Here is a 15,461-nt window from a genome sequence, read left to right as displayed (position 1 = left end):
AAAACAGGTTAGGATTCCAGTTATGTTTTCTTGTAGCACTTTGTCCACCTTCACAACACTGCAATTAACGTGCATTGCCCATTCCATACCAGCACACTGAAACCGAATTAACTACAAGTTCTGCTCACAGCTCTGATCTAAGTAACTTAAACAGCTACATGCACATTTAAACAAATGCTTCGTTGGCAATCTTGAACAAGGAACGCTGAACAGACACTGATTTGGGTTATAGGGAGAAGAGATGGACAAGTGGGACATTCAGGCTTGGAGTAGTTTGCAGCAAGGTTCAGAAAAATAACCCAGGATTTGCTGCTCTCTGGTCATTCCACAGCAGGTGGAACTGGGGCACAAAAGCAAGAGCACTTACAAGTAGAGTCACAACACAGGTGAGCAAGCCACTCTAGCCCCTCGGCTTTAGGTAATACCTTAGTCAGTCTGACAGCTTGCTAGTCCAGGGGCTTCTACAGTGCAGTTAGTCTGCCCGAGTCATGACTAATTATGTTTTCCATTTAATTTCATTTTATGCATAGCCTGCTGCAGTTCATTCCTCAGCTACTTTTAAAGAAGACCCCCTGCAAGTTTCCATTATAGCCTCTACCATATTCCACATGGACAGGTGTATTCACAGAGGTAGGAAACAGATCAGTACAACCGCCTTTACCCTTGTTTGTTTGCCTTTTTTTTTTTTTTTTTAATTGCTGTTTTGGAGTAGGACGACAATGTCCTTCTCCTTCTAAAAACAGGAAAATTATGATGGAAGGGAGACACACTTAAACTGATTCCTGCTCCACACACTCTGCTCTTTGAAAAGACAGCTGGAAGGTAGGTTGCTTTGCTCCAGCCTTTGGAAAAAAGTTCATTTGGCTGCATATATCTACAGCTTAAACTCAAACTTGAAAGGTTCAAGCAGCAATAAAAGGCCAAAATTAAAACACGTAACCTAAGCCACAAAAACATGAACTGTATAGTTACCCAGATGCTTCTGGGATTACTTCTGTAAACAAACATGCATCACCACTGTGCTAAAATGAACATTCAAGGTTGGCCATAAACAGCTACAGAAGCTCTATTCTTTTGCAAGCCTATCTATTTAAGAGCATCATAATAGAGGGTTTTGTCTGTTGCGCAGGACAGGCTGCTATTGGAAACAACTGTGCCTACATGCTAATATACAAGCTTCAGGACCATTTGACACTAAGGAGTCAAGTTATTGTCATTGTGGAGTCATTGTGGTGTCATTGTCAGGAGTCATTGTGGCGATAGCTGCTGCATCTTCCCAAGTTGCCTCTGCTGCTCATCTAGTAATGAACAGCCTCATCAGCATTAAGAAAAAAAAAATAAAGATCCTAAGTTATCTTATTCAAATTTCTGCTCTCAGAGAAACCAAGAGATTTATAAAATCATAAGACCCAGATCAAATATTTTCTTTTTTAAAGCATTTTCTTGAAAGAACCACTAAATCTTTAATTAGAATATGCCCTTTTCATAAAGTAAAAGGTATGAATAGAAAAAGTGAATCAGGAGGCAGAGATCTGCCACGTCAAAAGCTGTAACACTTTTGGTTTGGTTTTGTGTGGGTTCTTTCTTTAAAAACAAAGGTTTGGGCTTTTTTGAAAAAGAATTGGGAGCAACAGTTCAGGACAACATGACATTTTTATCCACAGAGAAAGTAAAGGTCAACCTACAGCAGTGATGTGTTCTTGATATCTTGCCACAGCAGCTGTCCATAAAGTATTTCATAGCTGGCCTAGAGAAATGCCTTTTTTATGGTTTTCAGGTTGGTGTCTCCCAGGATGGAACAAGATGTTATGCTAAAATACCTTTAATCTACAGGGAAAACCACTTTGGGGATGTACACATATACCTTAAAAAGGCACAGAATTAGGCCTATGCATAAGCCCCTTACAGAGCTAAGAATGTAGTGAGCTTCACTTTCTCTTCAGTGGTCCACAGAGATGACAGGAGATTAGATTTCCACATCTCCATTTAGATTCAGATAGACCACACTGTTAGCAGAACTTGAATACTAAAACACAAATTCCTGCACAAGGACAGACTGTGTTTTTAAACCCCATTTCTATCCTCCTAAACACCAAGGTTACCTTATTGGCGCTGTGCAAGGTATCCGCTTGCATAGGCTGATCAAAGCTTACACCTAGTTCTTCATTGTTTCCTGCAGCAGAGAAGACTTCGCTGTTCTGTATATCCTTTGGCTCATGCAATGGAGTGTCCAGAACTGGTAAGGGGGACTTTACATTGGAGACCTTAGGCACTGCACCAGGTAGTAAGGCTGCAGGGTTAATAGCTAAGTTAGCCTACAAAACAGAGCAAACAAAAACATACACACAAAAAGAAATCATGTTAATACTGCTCAAGAGCAAGCACGGCTCCAGAGAAGCAGCAAGAACTAGCGTATGTAGGCATTCAAGGTCTACTCCTACAAGTTTCCGGCCTTTCTCACACCTACGCGCTTCTGTGCCTCCCACATCTTCTGTCTCACTAAGTCTGTGGAGTGCTCAACACTATTACTCTGTATAAGAGCTTCAGGAACATCATGGCCACATTATGCCAGACCAAACACCTATGTAGCTCAGTATCCTGTCTGAGAACAACAACGGTTCTGAAGTTAAGAGTGGTACTGTGATATAGACAGTTCTTAGTTGTTATATGTCAGAAGAGGGACATAATCAAAACCTCAAACCCCTAAGAGTCTCTGAACATACTTAAAATAGTGCTGAGAAGAATAGCAGGTTAAAGAGGAGCCCACCCTCTGCCCCCAAATGAAGTAAATAGTGCTGCTGAGAGTCAGGTTTGAAATGGGACAGAGAAATAGTATTAAACATGCAATGCAGAAAAAGTAATAGAAAATATGCCATCTGAAAAAAAAAAAAAACGCAAGAGTAAGGTAAGGAAGTAAAAAGATTTTGTTTCAGGGAGAACCATCAGTGTGGCAAGGAAGATTTTTTTTTTTTTTGAAAGTCAAAATGCCAGTAAAGTTAATTACTTGTAGCTTTCCAATCCGAGATGAGGGCTCTTTGGTTTTAGTGGGAACAGGATCTGTAGATTTCTGCACAAAATTACACTGGATTAAACAAGTGGACAAGTTGTTTTCAACCAGACCATAGTTTGCATTTTAATATGTGTATAGAAAGTAGCTCACTGCTTACTAATTTCTTCTGAAGATACCTTATCAACACATTCTACCACCAGAGCTACAGTCACTCAATCTTCAACTTCAGTTCCCCACATGCCATAGCCCCATCTTCATTATCACATTTCATTCCACCCAATATTATACTTTGTCATAGTAACCCAGCAACTTCCATCTTCTCCAGGTCACACGCAACACTAGTCAAATCAAACTGTGACAGCTACCCTCCCTCCTTGCTTATTTCCTCCCCTAAGATCCTCTGAAGCCATGTTGACAGATCATGATATAATTAACTTTTCTTTTTGTGACTGGCTATAATAGGGCCACAGACTTCAATGAAGCACACATGGAAGCCAAGAGGGCCACAAAATTGTACCTCTCAGCCTGCAAGGAAAACAGCTTCAGAGAAACGAGTGCTCCTCTATAGAAAGCAGGCCACCAGTGCCAGAAATAAGATTAGATTAAAAAAGCAAGAGCAGCTGTTTGGTCTGAAGACTTGGGTCAATTCTAGGACCCGGGGATGAACCAAATCAGCTAAGGTGCTCTTCCCAGGTCTTGCTCTCCACAAGTTTGTAGTCTACCGTGTTTCTGTGAGCTAGGCTGTACTGCTGTTGGTGTGACTGGGCAGTCAGAGCTCCTTCAGCCGGGTTGAAGTAACTGAGGGTTTGCAAGGGTTAGGACACTGGTTTGGGGAGTCTTGATAGCATGACAGAGGAATACCAGTGTCTGAGGAGAACATTCTGCACTTAAATGCATGTGGTGTTCAGCTGACCCTCAGACAGGCTGAGATCATTCCTATAGCAAGCTGTCAGCAGCTACAAAAAAGGCAAGATGAGTGTGGTTCTACACTTCAAGGAATATTTCACCATAAGGGAAGACAGGCTAATTACTAGCCCTACAGACTTACTCTGTGTTCCTCAGCTCAGGGGAAGAAAAAAACACCACTCGCCCCCCGCAATGAAAAGCTAATCTCCTACAGATGGAAATCCAACACGCAGCTCTGGTGAGGCACAAGCCAGAATTCAGACCCAGACTGCCTCTCCCAGAGACCCCTGGTTCTGCAAGATTAAGGACAGGAGTAGGAGTCTTGCTTGCTCGTCATAGTCTCCAAGATGAGATTCTCAGCAGCCACAGATTTGTGCTGCACGCCCTGATCTCCCTTCTGAGAAAGCCTACCTATACTTTAAAGATCACATTCACTCCAACAGACACTGGCACTTCAAAGAAGAGTGAATAACTCATTTTCAGTCCAACTGGACCAGAGGTGTAGTTCTTCGCTGCCTTGTACTTTGCCCTTATAAGTGTGTGGGCAATGAATAAAACACTGTGTCAATAGAGTTTAAATGTCTTGCTAGTAACAGTGCAACTGCCGATAAGCAGAGACAAGTTTGGTCATGCCTTGCTGCTATACAGCCAGTGAATCCAGGCATTAGTTTTGATCTTTTCAAGACACTTATTTGAAACAAAATGATACATCTCCTTTTTCTTTGCATGCTGTTCAAGGCACAAGATTGAGGTACTTACATCTGTAGTTACTGCCTTCACAGCTTCATCTTGTTTGGCACTTAAAGCATTTTCTAGAAGGTTACCACTCTCCAAGGCAGGGCCAGTACTGGCCTTAAGTGTTTTCTTCTCGGCTATTTTCTGAAAGCATTAAGAACACAAGTCAACATGAATTGGGTAAAAACCATGGTCTGCAGATCAAAAAAAAAAAAAAAAAAGCAAGCAAAGCTTTTTAAAATCTTGCTTCTATTTGAAAAGAAAACTAGCCACATCTTTCGACTCTGCAACACATAGTAGGCATTGCCTTTTGGCTCTGCAATGACAAGGGCCTTCCACTCCTCCATTCCTTTAGCCTGCCTCAGCCTTTGCTGTCTATGCTAATGATAGATAATGAGAGTTTCAATAAACTTCCAAATGCATACATATTTCAACATACACAGGACAGCAGGGAAAATAAAAGCACAAAGCTAGCTAAGGAACACTGCTATTTTTATGTTTTCAAGCAAACAGCCTCCATATATAGCTGCCAAGTGCTAATTACTTAAGACCACCCCTTCCACAGTCCTCAAAGAAATTGTTTCCAGGAACTATTGCCAGTTTTCTATCCAAACTTCCAGCTATAGACATGAAAATAGATGAAAGTTGGCTTCAATTTAATTAAGCTAAATACATTTAGAGTAGCAGTTTAGAATGCACGTTAGGACTTTGAGCTCAGACCACCTGTAATGCACTCTAGTTCATTGCTGCCACAGCTTGCCCTCTAAAAGCAGTCCAGTGATCACAAGGGTTTTAATACCACATTCATTACCTTAAATCAAACCAACCTGCAGAGACTTAATGACATAAGTCATAGAGCAAGGCTCATCAGTAATGCACGAACTACAGAGAAGTACTATTAGCAAGTTAATAAATCAATTAAACAATACAAACACTGCTACTCTAATTTCTGCTCAGGTGTGTTCTTTTACACCTAAGCCAGTCCAGTGGTACACAAAAAGAAAAAGAATCCAATTGTCTCATCTCAGCTTTAGGAGACCTAATGCGCCTGTTTGTTCCCTATGTCTTCAGGGTCACAAGGGCCACTTCTATTCTCTCAAAAAGATTTGAGAAGTCACTTCATTTCTTGTTGGCATACACATGGAAAAAATCCCTTCCATACACTTCTTTCCAACATCTTTTATATAAGCCATTTACAGTAGAGGAACAGATACCGGAAGGTTTGTTTTAGCAGTACTGAAGAGATCATCCTCATCGTCATCCCCAAAAAGACCTCCTCCAGGTGATGGCTTCAGGATACGGTTTGCAGACTAACGAGACAAAGGATAAAGAAAAGATGTGTCACAGATCAAAACCAGATCTCCTTTGGCCCATGATGCCTGAACTGATATTAGCACTTGGAAATCAGGGACTTTAACTATGTTCAAACAAGGAATGCCGGTAGGCTGCACACTTCAAAGACTGTTTTTAAATAGCAGGTTCAGAGGAGGACTTTAAACTCACCATTGACTTTTTGGGGCTGGCAAAGAGGTCGACATCTGGATCATTGTCCTTCTGAAGCTTGTGACTGAAAAGCAGCTCTTCATCTTGAAAGACTCCAGTGCTTTTGGGCCGAGTAGTTTTCTTGGAAGCCTGGAAGGAGAGGAAAGTTCCACACAGTGAGAAACTCCCTCCTTAAGGAAGTTATTTGCCTAGCAATAAGGCAGGTTACAATTCACCTGAGGCTACACTATAACCCTGGTAACAAAAATACAACTTTAACTGCCAGTTATATATTTTACTTTGACCAAATTTGGAAAACTTATAATGTAAATATTTGTATTCACATGCCAATTTGATAAGACGACATTAACCAAAATGTATCTGTGTCTGCTGACCTGAGATCCAGCTGTTACTATTTACCTGTAAAGCTTCCTTAGAAAGAGGGGGAAAAAAAAAAGAAAAAAAAAAGGTTTTAAGTATGTCATGAGAGTACAGCAAAGTTTGTATTTTAGTAAGACTTTTATGCCTCGAATTATTCAGCTGAGGGCACAGGACACAACTGAGAGGAAGGGGATCTGATTAATTATTTTCCTAAGCCACCTTTTTAAAGAAGAATAAAATAAAATCCCTTCCCCCCACCAAGTTGAAGGCCTGTAAAGCTATTATTGCTGCTAGATTCCCTGTTCTCCTCCCATTAAAGCAAACACACCCCCACAATGAAGAACAGAACATACTGTCTGCCTTGGGCAAGAACTCGTACTTTCAAATTTGCTGGGGGGCGGGAGGGGAAGGCTGACAGTCAAACATATCACCTTATCAACCCTCCACTCTCTGGAAAGCCAACCAATATCAGCAGCCTTTCTACAAACATGGTCACTGTATGCACTCAGGTCTGACTTTTGAAAGGCAAAGACCCCACTGAATGTCTAGGTAAAGGCCAGTACCTATGTTTCACCACCAAGCTGCCTTTTCAGGACCCATGCAAATGAAAGGATGCCTCTTAAGAACATGACAACGTCCAGTAGCATAACATCAGCCTCAAAATCCAAGCAGCAGGAACAGCAGTCATAAGAATAAAGCCCGATTCTCCCCTTCCCAGTCCAAGTCTCCAGGACCACTAAAGGGCTGCCTACTAAAGCTAGTTTCCAGTACACTATTTTTGGTCCATACAACCTGTCCTGTGATTTTTATTACTGCTCCATTCTCAGTCTCTCTGAGAGTGCTGCACCAGCTTTAAATTTTGTATCAAAATAATTGCTGTTTACGCTCAGACACATGAAAACCTAATAATGCACATCTAGCAGTATCCAAACATGAAATGCATATTAAGCTCAGAAACGCAAGGAAAATAGTAGCACCTTTCAGATTTGCCTGTCAAAAAGATTAAGTTCCTAAATTCTGATTTTTGCATGAATATGCATTTCAGCACCTTAATCACTTTGTGACTGTTATATGCTGACAGCTGAGTGCTTTGAAGGAAAGATTTGAAAGAATTTTTATCTTCCCAAATTCCTAGGACAGATGTGGCTTCCTGCAACCATCTCACAATATGCCACCTCCCCCCCAAAAAAAAACAAACACAAGATATAGTCACAACAGGTAAACAGGCGCTCAAGCTAACAATCCATTTTAACTCAGAAGCAGCCATAAACAAGGGGTTTTCTCCAGGAGACATCTATTTCATTCAGCTTCAGGGACTTCTGAATGAAGCGTGTACAGCATTTAGATTTGTCAACTTACTTTATATGGTCACACTAAGATGACAAAACCTTGTGGTATACAGTACATACTTTTTGACATGACTTCAAGATTACAGAAAAAAAGTTGGTACATCTGCATCAAGCAGAAACAAGAACATCGCCATGGATTCATGGATATCACTACTGAAGATTCAAAGTCTACCTTCTGATAGTATATGCTGTATCAGGAAAGCCAGACAGCAAGAATATGGCAACTGGAGGCTTTTTTAAAAAATGAACACACATACTTGAAAAACAGAAGTAAACACAGAATTAAGATGATTTTTTGAAGCTAAGCCTGCAGGCATATATCCACCAAGAAAACTGCAACAATATAAAGAAAATAAAAGGATAAACCACAAGGCTTCAAATTCTACTTACTTCTACTTCCTAGTACTTCTGACCTTGAGGGATAACTGGGGTATCAGTTCTGTACAGCAGACATCAAGTAGCTGCACCAAAACATCTGTACAGAATTTCTTTTGATACTAGCATGCAGCAAAATACTTTGGAGTTAGTGTGGTGGAAAAAATTACAAACAGATTCAGGATCATGGGGAATAGCAGGAATAATTTCGCACCCAAGAATCTAGAAGTTTAGAAATAGAGAAAGATTAGCCTCCGTGACACAAAGAGAGGGAAGGGTAAGAACAAAATCTTGCCTAAAATAGTAGAGGTAGAAATATTATTTCCTAGTGTTCAAGAACTTCCCTAGACTTACCACACCAATTTCTTTCTGTGCATTTTTCATGCCACTGTCATCATCTTCCAGTCTCTCCTCTTCCTCCTCCTCAAACAAGCTTAACACTTTCTTAGCTTGGGTTTTGACGTCTTTCTCCAGAGCTGGTGGTGATGTTGCAAACAGATCTGAACTGCTACCTGCCTCTGAGGATGTCGCTGCAAAAGGCTCCACAAAAAAAAATAAATATTAAAAATTAACACTTCAGCCTGTTATTTAGTTCAGATTTGCTCAAAAAACCCACTAAGCTTTCCTGGTTAAATGCCAGCAGTGGTCAGAGATCTGCAATCCATTACCACGCAGACAATTATATTCAACTCCTTTTTCCTAGGCAGACAGAATAGTGACATGGACATCAGCAGGAGACAGTAGATAAAGATTTAAAAAAAAAAGAGAACACACTATGTCTCCAAAGAGAACACAAGTTTCCTCCTGTACCCTACACTGTAGTGCTGGTGATAAGCAGCTTCCTGCACAAGGTTTCCTCCTCACCCCTATGTCAGGTTGCACGTGCAGCACAAGGCTGCATTAAGCAGCTTTGCTATTATCTCTGAGGTACCTCGTTCATGCAACCTGGGTTTCTTTAGAGTGGGCAGCACTACTTGAACCTTGAATGCGCTCAGGAAAGTGCAATGCATGATAATTACTCTGGAAATTCATCAGCTGGTGATTCCCCAACAATCACTCAGTAAGACCATGCCCCAGAGTAAGTTCTGCTGAAGATTTTTCAATAATACACATCAATACTGTCCTGTAACAGTGCGGCCCAGGAGAAATTCACAATCCTGAAAGCCAGAGCTACCAACACCATTTATAACTCATCAGACTATGTTGAAACAAAGTTACTGAGCTTGAAGCAAAGCCTACACATCAGTTTAGGCTATCTTTTAAAGGAAAGCTCTGTTCGTGTGAAAAAAGATTACCCAACCCACTCTGGAGGAAAAATGAAACAGATTTCTCCTCGCACCCCAAAAAACCCCCAAACAAGTCTCTCATGAATGTCAGTTGGGAAACAGCTTTTAAATGCCATTTAATCAATTTGCTGTTTGACTGACAAGTGATTTTTCTAAATGGAGACAGAGTTTTTCTCTCCTTGGCAATAGAAGAGGCAATCCAGAAAAAGAATTCTGTCCCAGAGCAGCGCTGTTAGATTATTTTGTTTTTTAAACTGAACCTTCAACAAACTTCAGACTAGTGTAAGAAAATCCCTTACTTTTTCCTTTGTTTGCTGCCCTGCAACATCTGTTCCTCCAGGCACAGGTACTGCTTCAGGTTCTTCTAAACACCACAACGTATCTTCTACCTGGTTAGACTTTGCTGCTGTATCTGGCAGATCTTCCTTTTCCTCCTTTTCTCCTTCATTAAAGAAAGGTGGCGTTTGTGGTGGTTTTACTTTCTCCTGCAAAATTAAGATAATGTTGTTGACACAAAATTAGTGGGTATGTAAGAAGCATACACTGCTGTGGGACCGCAGAGTCTTAGTTTGCCTTCTGCAGGGATCTAGGACACTAGCAACATGCTTGATTTCTCCTGCTTTCCTCTCATGGGACATTCTGATTTCTGACTTTTGATTTTTAGCATTATAGGCTCTTGAGTCCGATTGAAGAGTGCCAGGAAGCAGCTCCAAGCTTAGAGCGGATGCCCTGGGAATCTTGTCTGGTTGGTGTACCATTTCCCATGACTGCTGGCAGCTTGCCTGTTTCTTCTATTCCCAAGCCTGTTATCTCTACGGGTCATGACAACTGTTTTCCTTGTAAGCAGAAGGGCAAGGGAGGGGGACAGCACACACACATGCACAGGAATTCCCACTACAGATACAGGTGTGTTCAGCTTTTGCAACTCCTACTCTCAATTCCAAAGCACAACCAGACAGGCAGCACCCTATGGGCTAAGCTTGTAAGAGAGAGGATAGCATAAGCACCCTCAACAGAAGATCAGTAAGAAGCCTGTAGACACATCTGAATCAGCTTGGGCTGAGGTGACACACAGGGTAAAGCTCTAATCTGTTCCTTTTAACAGTAGTTTATGGTTGAAAGCTCTCAAAACATCCTCAGGAAGGGCTTACAGCATAAACCAAGCAAATTTAGGGTTAATAGTCAAGAAAATTTTGAAATCTCTATTAGATTGATGCTAGTAAGAAGTTTTACATGTAAGAGTTCAGTCTGCCCTGATTCTGTTCCCAATTTGCCAGAACTACCATTGTTTAAAGCAAGTGAGACTTACATTCAGCACCTAACAAGGAAGACCGACTATAAAAAGACTAAGTGTTCCACGATAGTTTTAAAAGAAAGGGAGGTACCACTGCAGCCTTCGCAGCTGAAGGAAGTAGCGTTGACTGGGAGCTGAAGAGTGATTCTCCATTAACAGCATCATCTTCAAACAACAATGATACCTTCTGTGGCTTTCTTTGGCTGCAATGAGAGAGGAGAGTGGAAGATTCAGTGCAAAAGTTTCAGAGGCTGTGCACTGCATCTGTTTAAAAGTATAACTTAGGCCCATCATTTGCCGCAAGTGATACAGGATTGAGCTTTCTTACTGTCTCAACAAATCTAGCACCCTCCCTTCTTGTCTGCACAGCTTTCTGCAGAAGTGAAGATAAAAAGAGGTCAAGAGGATTTTCTCTCACAGGCAGGGAAATGGAGGCCAGTTCAGTGGTGGCAAGGAGAATGATCCACCACAGATACAAAAGAGGTAAAAAAGCCCACCTGCCCATTCCCACTCACACACCTCTGCTTCCTCCTTAGCAGCAGTAGCAAGGAACAACACGTTCAATGTGCCCGGGTCTATTCAGTTTTGAGGGCACTGCTGAGCTGTTCTGAAAAAAAAATGCCCCTCCCCTCCCAGGACTGTCACCTCTCTTTAGTGATTGCAAATAAATCCTCCTCATCCTCTTCCTCAAAGAGGCTCGTCTTCTTCACAGCTTTAGCCTGACTGACAGTGCTAGCTGGTTTTGCAGGGTCCTCCTTCCGGTCATCTTCAGAAGGAAGTTTAGCTGGCTTGGAGACATTCCAGTGTTCCTTAAAAATAACGAACCCTTAAGTTTTCTTTTGTCTTGGTTAAAGCCACTTTCCCATCTTCTCTGTAAGCAGAAACGCTTCTGCATCTTGGCAGTTCTTACATTTCTCTGCTAGTTTATTTTCCTGCCTTTGTGTTAGCCACTGTAATCTGATATTGCTCAGGCTTTGCACAGGGCCAGGCCACCTTTTGGCACACAGTTTCTGCCCAGCAAAACAGAGTACACACACTTTACTATTATAGTTGCTCTTGACAACTGAGGTCAGTGTCAACTGCAGTCACAGGAGTAAGGTCACCCAGTAGAACATGATTTGTGCCACTTAAATAATTAGCAAGTTTGATGAAGGGGGGGGGAACACCACACCACCAAACTACAAGAAAAAACACAACACCCACACCCAAGACCTTCATTACTAGAGTGCCTGATGCTGCATTTCTTATGGCCTCAACTTTCAACCACAGTCCTTCCCCCACCCAGCCCCAGAGCTAGCATTTAATCAAGTCTACCCACTGAACAAGTAAAAAAAATCTACATTAGAAGGAAACATTTCCAGGGTTGGGAGAGTTTCCTGGCTTATATGTTTTATTATCCCCAGCATTTCAAGTGGTTTGTCCCATTCCCCGCCCCTGTTCCTCCCAGGGAAAAGGGACTAAAAAAAGGGACTAAAAGGGACTACAGGCACGTTGAAGTATGAACTTGGTTTATTCTACATTAAGATAAAAATACATCTAAAAATATTACTAGTATCCACTAAACAAGTAATTACAGGACAGGTAATAAAAATCAAGTTTACACAAAAGAGTCATTTTGGTGGGTGGGAGGCTAAAAAGAGTCTGGATCCTATTCATGTAAGCTAATTCAGAGACTTTCCAGAGAAGTTTTTCATTTATTTAATGTCTCTGGCTTTTATTTAAGGTGTAAGGTGCAAGACAACACCTAATCCAGCCCTAGAAGAGGGCTGCTCTCTGGAAGCCTAGTCATTTATGTTTCATTTTTTCCAATCCTTAGATTTAAAAAATAGAAAACAACCCCAAAATCCAAGCAAACAAAAAACCCCACCAAACCCCACCACACATAAAAACATCCCACCCCAAAAACCCAAACCAAAGAAAAACTCACCACATAGCTACCTAGAATTGCTAAACTTTCCTTACAGAAATAAAAGCGGTAAGAGCAAACTTGGTTTTCTCTTTTAGCTTTTTTAAATGAGATTTGCTGGCAGCAGCCTCCACTTGCTATCAATTTTTCTATAACTTACATTGAAAATACTAATTTTATCTTCCACATGACTTCTGTTACCTAGATCCTGAGATAATCTGAGCCAAGAATCAAACAGCTTCCTCAGCTGCAACCAAGTCACAGGATCGGGGTACGCAAGGCATGTGTACACAGCAGAGTTTGACTGTGGTTCCTGTCTCCACAGTTTTATGCTTTGCCCAGCATAAAGCCCAGCAACCCCTTTCAACCAAATCTTACTCCTCAGTACCTCCTCATCACTGCTGAATAATAAGCTGGAGGCTTTCTTGAATGTCTCCGACTGCTTTGCTTTCTCTTCTGGGGTCTTTTCCTGTTGCTTCTTGGCAGGTAGCACACCAAAGAGATCCTTAAAATAAATTAAAAAAATAAAATATCAGAAGCCAAAGGCACAATGAAAGCTCACTGAGAAGTCATCAGCATGCAAGACACTGTTGCCACCTACTTCTCAGATGAGTAGGATAGAGAAATGGTGTTTTGTGAAACCTTTTGAAGACAATTTCAAGTGTGGCACAGTATTCTGGTACAGGGAATTCTACGCACATGGCATTTGATAGACCAGAAGCTTGTAGGGACACAACCTGGTTTTGGCCCACAGATTCTCCACCATAAAGCTTGACCAGCAGCCAAAAACCACCACACAGCAATTCTGTTGCACAGCAGCTAACACAATGGGGCACTGTTTCTACATCTACAGAATGAAATAGAGAATGAATCCTATTGCAAGAGGACCAGCAACAGACAAGCTGAACCACTACCACTGAGCAAGAACCAAGACTTTTCACCTGAAGACACTCATGCAGATTATTATATAGGCATCAGAATACACAAAAGCATATGTTGACTTCACCACCTAACACTTATTTATGCTTTTCTCCACTCAACTTGAACTTCAGTTCTGTAATACAACCTTCATGGCAGATACCAGAGACATTACCACATTATCAAGTGTTTCACTATCCTGACACTTGTTTCTGAACAGCCCCTGTTCAGAAAGGTGAGCTGGAAGCAGCCCCCTCTTGAACAGGAAACCTTTACCTTGAGTTTACAGAAGTCCCCTATCTTATGGCTCTGAGCAGGCCTCCCATTTATCTCAAATTAAGACTATGGGTTAAATTAACTCACCATGAAGGCTGCAGGCCTAGAGTTGAAAGCTCTCTGGAGAGTGTGGGAAGGAGAACAGGGTAAGAAAGATAAGAAAAGCACAAACTAATTCAAAGGTGTTAAGTTTCTCGCACAAACTGTACTCTGATCTCAGTTTCTACATGAGCAGCCACAATTCTTACACGCTGAAAAGCAAGAGAAAAAGGAATTCACCAGCCATGGCACAAGGGAAACAAGAAGTCATCCATGTGGGTAGGTACCACAGGCCAGGATAAAACAGCTTCTTGAAGCTCATATCAGTTCTATCGCTCAGTGTTCTCTAGTCCTATCAGAGGGATAAGATTCTTCACGTTTAGGCCCAGAAATTATATGCACTGACTGCAAAATACTAAAAAGACACCAAGAACCCACAAGAGTCCCTGCTACCGTTCCCCTCCATAATGTCCACATGCTCAGAACTGCTACACAATGGAAGATCAATTTCATGCTCTAATTTAGTGCTCCATTTACAAGCTTAGTCTTGTAAACTTCCAAATATTTCCTGCTGCATTTGCGACAGGCTGTGCAGGAGGGTTCCTGCACACAGGCAGTATCAGGAAGTGGTACTTACCTCTCCATCATCATCAAACAAGGAGAGCGGAGCTTTTGTCATGGACTTGCTGGCGGGGAGAGATGTAGCTTTGGACTTCACAGTTTTACTTGATGAAAACAAGTCCTGTGCAAAACAAAGAAATGTCACTTTTCAAAGCAATGCTGTATGTTTATGAACTGTAAATGGGACATTCAAGTTTTTCCTTTTTAAAAGTGTTTAGTGTGTTTGTGAAGCAGGGAAAGATTGTCTTACTTAGATGTACCAACTCCACAGGGATTTCCCCTCAGCTTTGCAGATTAATTGCTAGCTGGAAGCCAAGGACACAATATTAAATATATGTAGTCTTTCATGATTCTTATTGTTGATTTGCTGATCTCTCCTCTCTTCAGTCTTTCAATTTATGCCTGTGTATTCCATACAAGTTTATCTTTTCAAAGATAGGGAAAACATTCCAAGAGATTTCACTCTTGGAGCAAGAAGGAACTTTCAGGATGGCTGGGAGCAGATGCATCGGTGTCAGAATTCCTGATTCTAGAGATAAATAAGGACTCCCCAGATACAAGTGGACTGAAGTCAGGGTGACTTAAATCCCAAGAATTTCTGTACAGATTTATTAAAGAGATACTCACTTCAGAATCCTCCTCATCAGAGAAGAGGCCCCTCTGTTTTACTGGAGGTGTTTCAGATAAAGGCTTGAAGTCGTCACCTGAAGATGGCTGACTCTTTAGGACAAATAAAGACACTGCATCAGCACCCATTTAGATCCAGTAAAGGCAGGGACATCATATGACCCTTTCTAAGAGGTGTGCTGCTGGCAGCATCACAGCGGTTGAAGGGACAGAACACAAGCTTGTCACCCATGGGCTGAAGTCCAAAACCCATGTG

The 15,461-nt window shown here is 41.5% G+C and overlaps 1 protein-coding gene across 1 annotated transcript in view; it reads right to left on the bottom strand.

Annotated features, from left to right (window-relative positions):
• Nucleotides 1-15,461, bottom strand: part of LOC309674684 (WASH complex subunit 2-like) — a 36,914-nt gene that overhangs the window by 5,115 nt on the left and 16,338 nt on the right. The window contains exons 17-28 of the mRNA XM_082486779.1: nucleotides 15,206-15,298; nucleotides 14,595-14,699; nucleotides 13,113-13,229; nucleotides 11,464-11,627; nucleotides 10,910-11,021; nucleotides 9,824-10,009; nucleotides 8,593-8,778; nucleotides 6,155-6,283; nucleotides 5,866-5,961; nucleotides 4,676-4,795; nucleotides 3,005-3,067; nucleotides 2,103-2,315 (exon numbers count right to left, since the gene is read on the bottom strand). Coding sequence (XP_082342905.1) covers nucleotides 2,103-2,315; nucleotides 3,005-3,067; nucleotides 4,676-4,795; nucleotides 5,866-5,961; nucleotides 6,155-6,283; nucleotides 8,593-8,778; nucleotides 9,824-10,009; nucleotides 10,910-11,021; nucleotides 11,464-11,627; nucleotides 13,113-13,229; nucleotides 14,595-14,699; nucleotides 15,206-15,298 — 1,584 coding nt within the window. The remainder of the gene's footprint in view (nucleotides 1-2,102; nucleotides 2,316-3,004; nucleotides 3,068-4,675; nucleotides 4,796-5,865; nucleotides 5,962-6,154; nucleotides 6,284-8,592; nucleotides 8,779-9,823; nucleotides 10,010-10,909; nucleotides 11,022-11,463; nucleotides 11,628-13,112; nucleotides 13,230-14,594; nucleotides 14,700-15,205; nucleotides 15,299-15,461) is intronic.

This window comes from Vanellus vanellus, assembly GCF_965231255.1.
Source record: "Vanellus vanellus genome assembly, chromosome: 7".
Lineage (NCBI taxonomy): Eukaryota > Metazoa > Chordata > Aves > Charadriiformes > Charadriidae > Vanellus > Vanellus vanellus.
The sequence above is the reverse complement of the archived record's forward strand: the minus strand, read 5'-3'. Positions and strand labels throughout refer to the sequence as shown.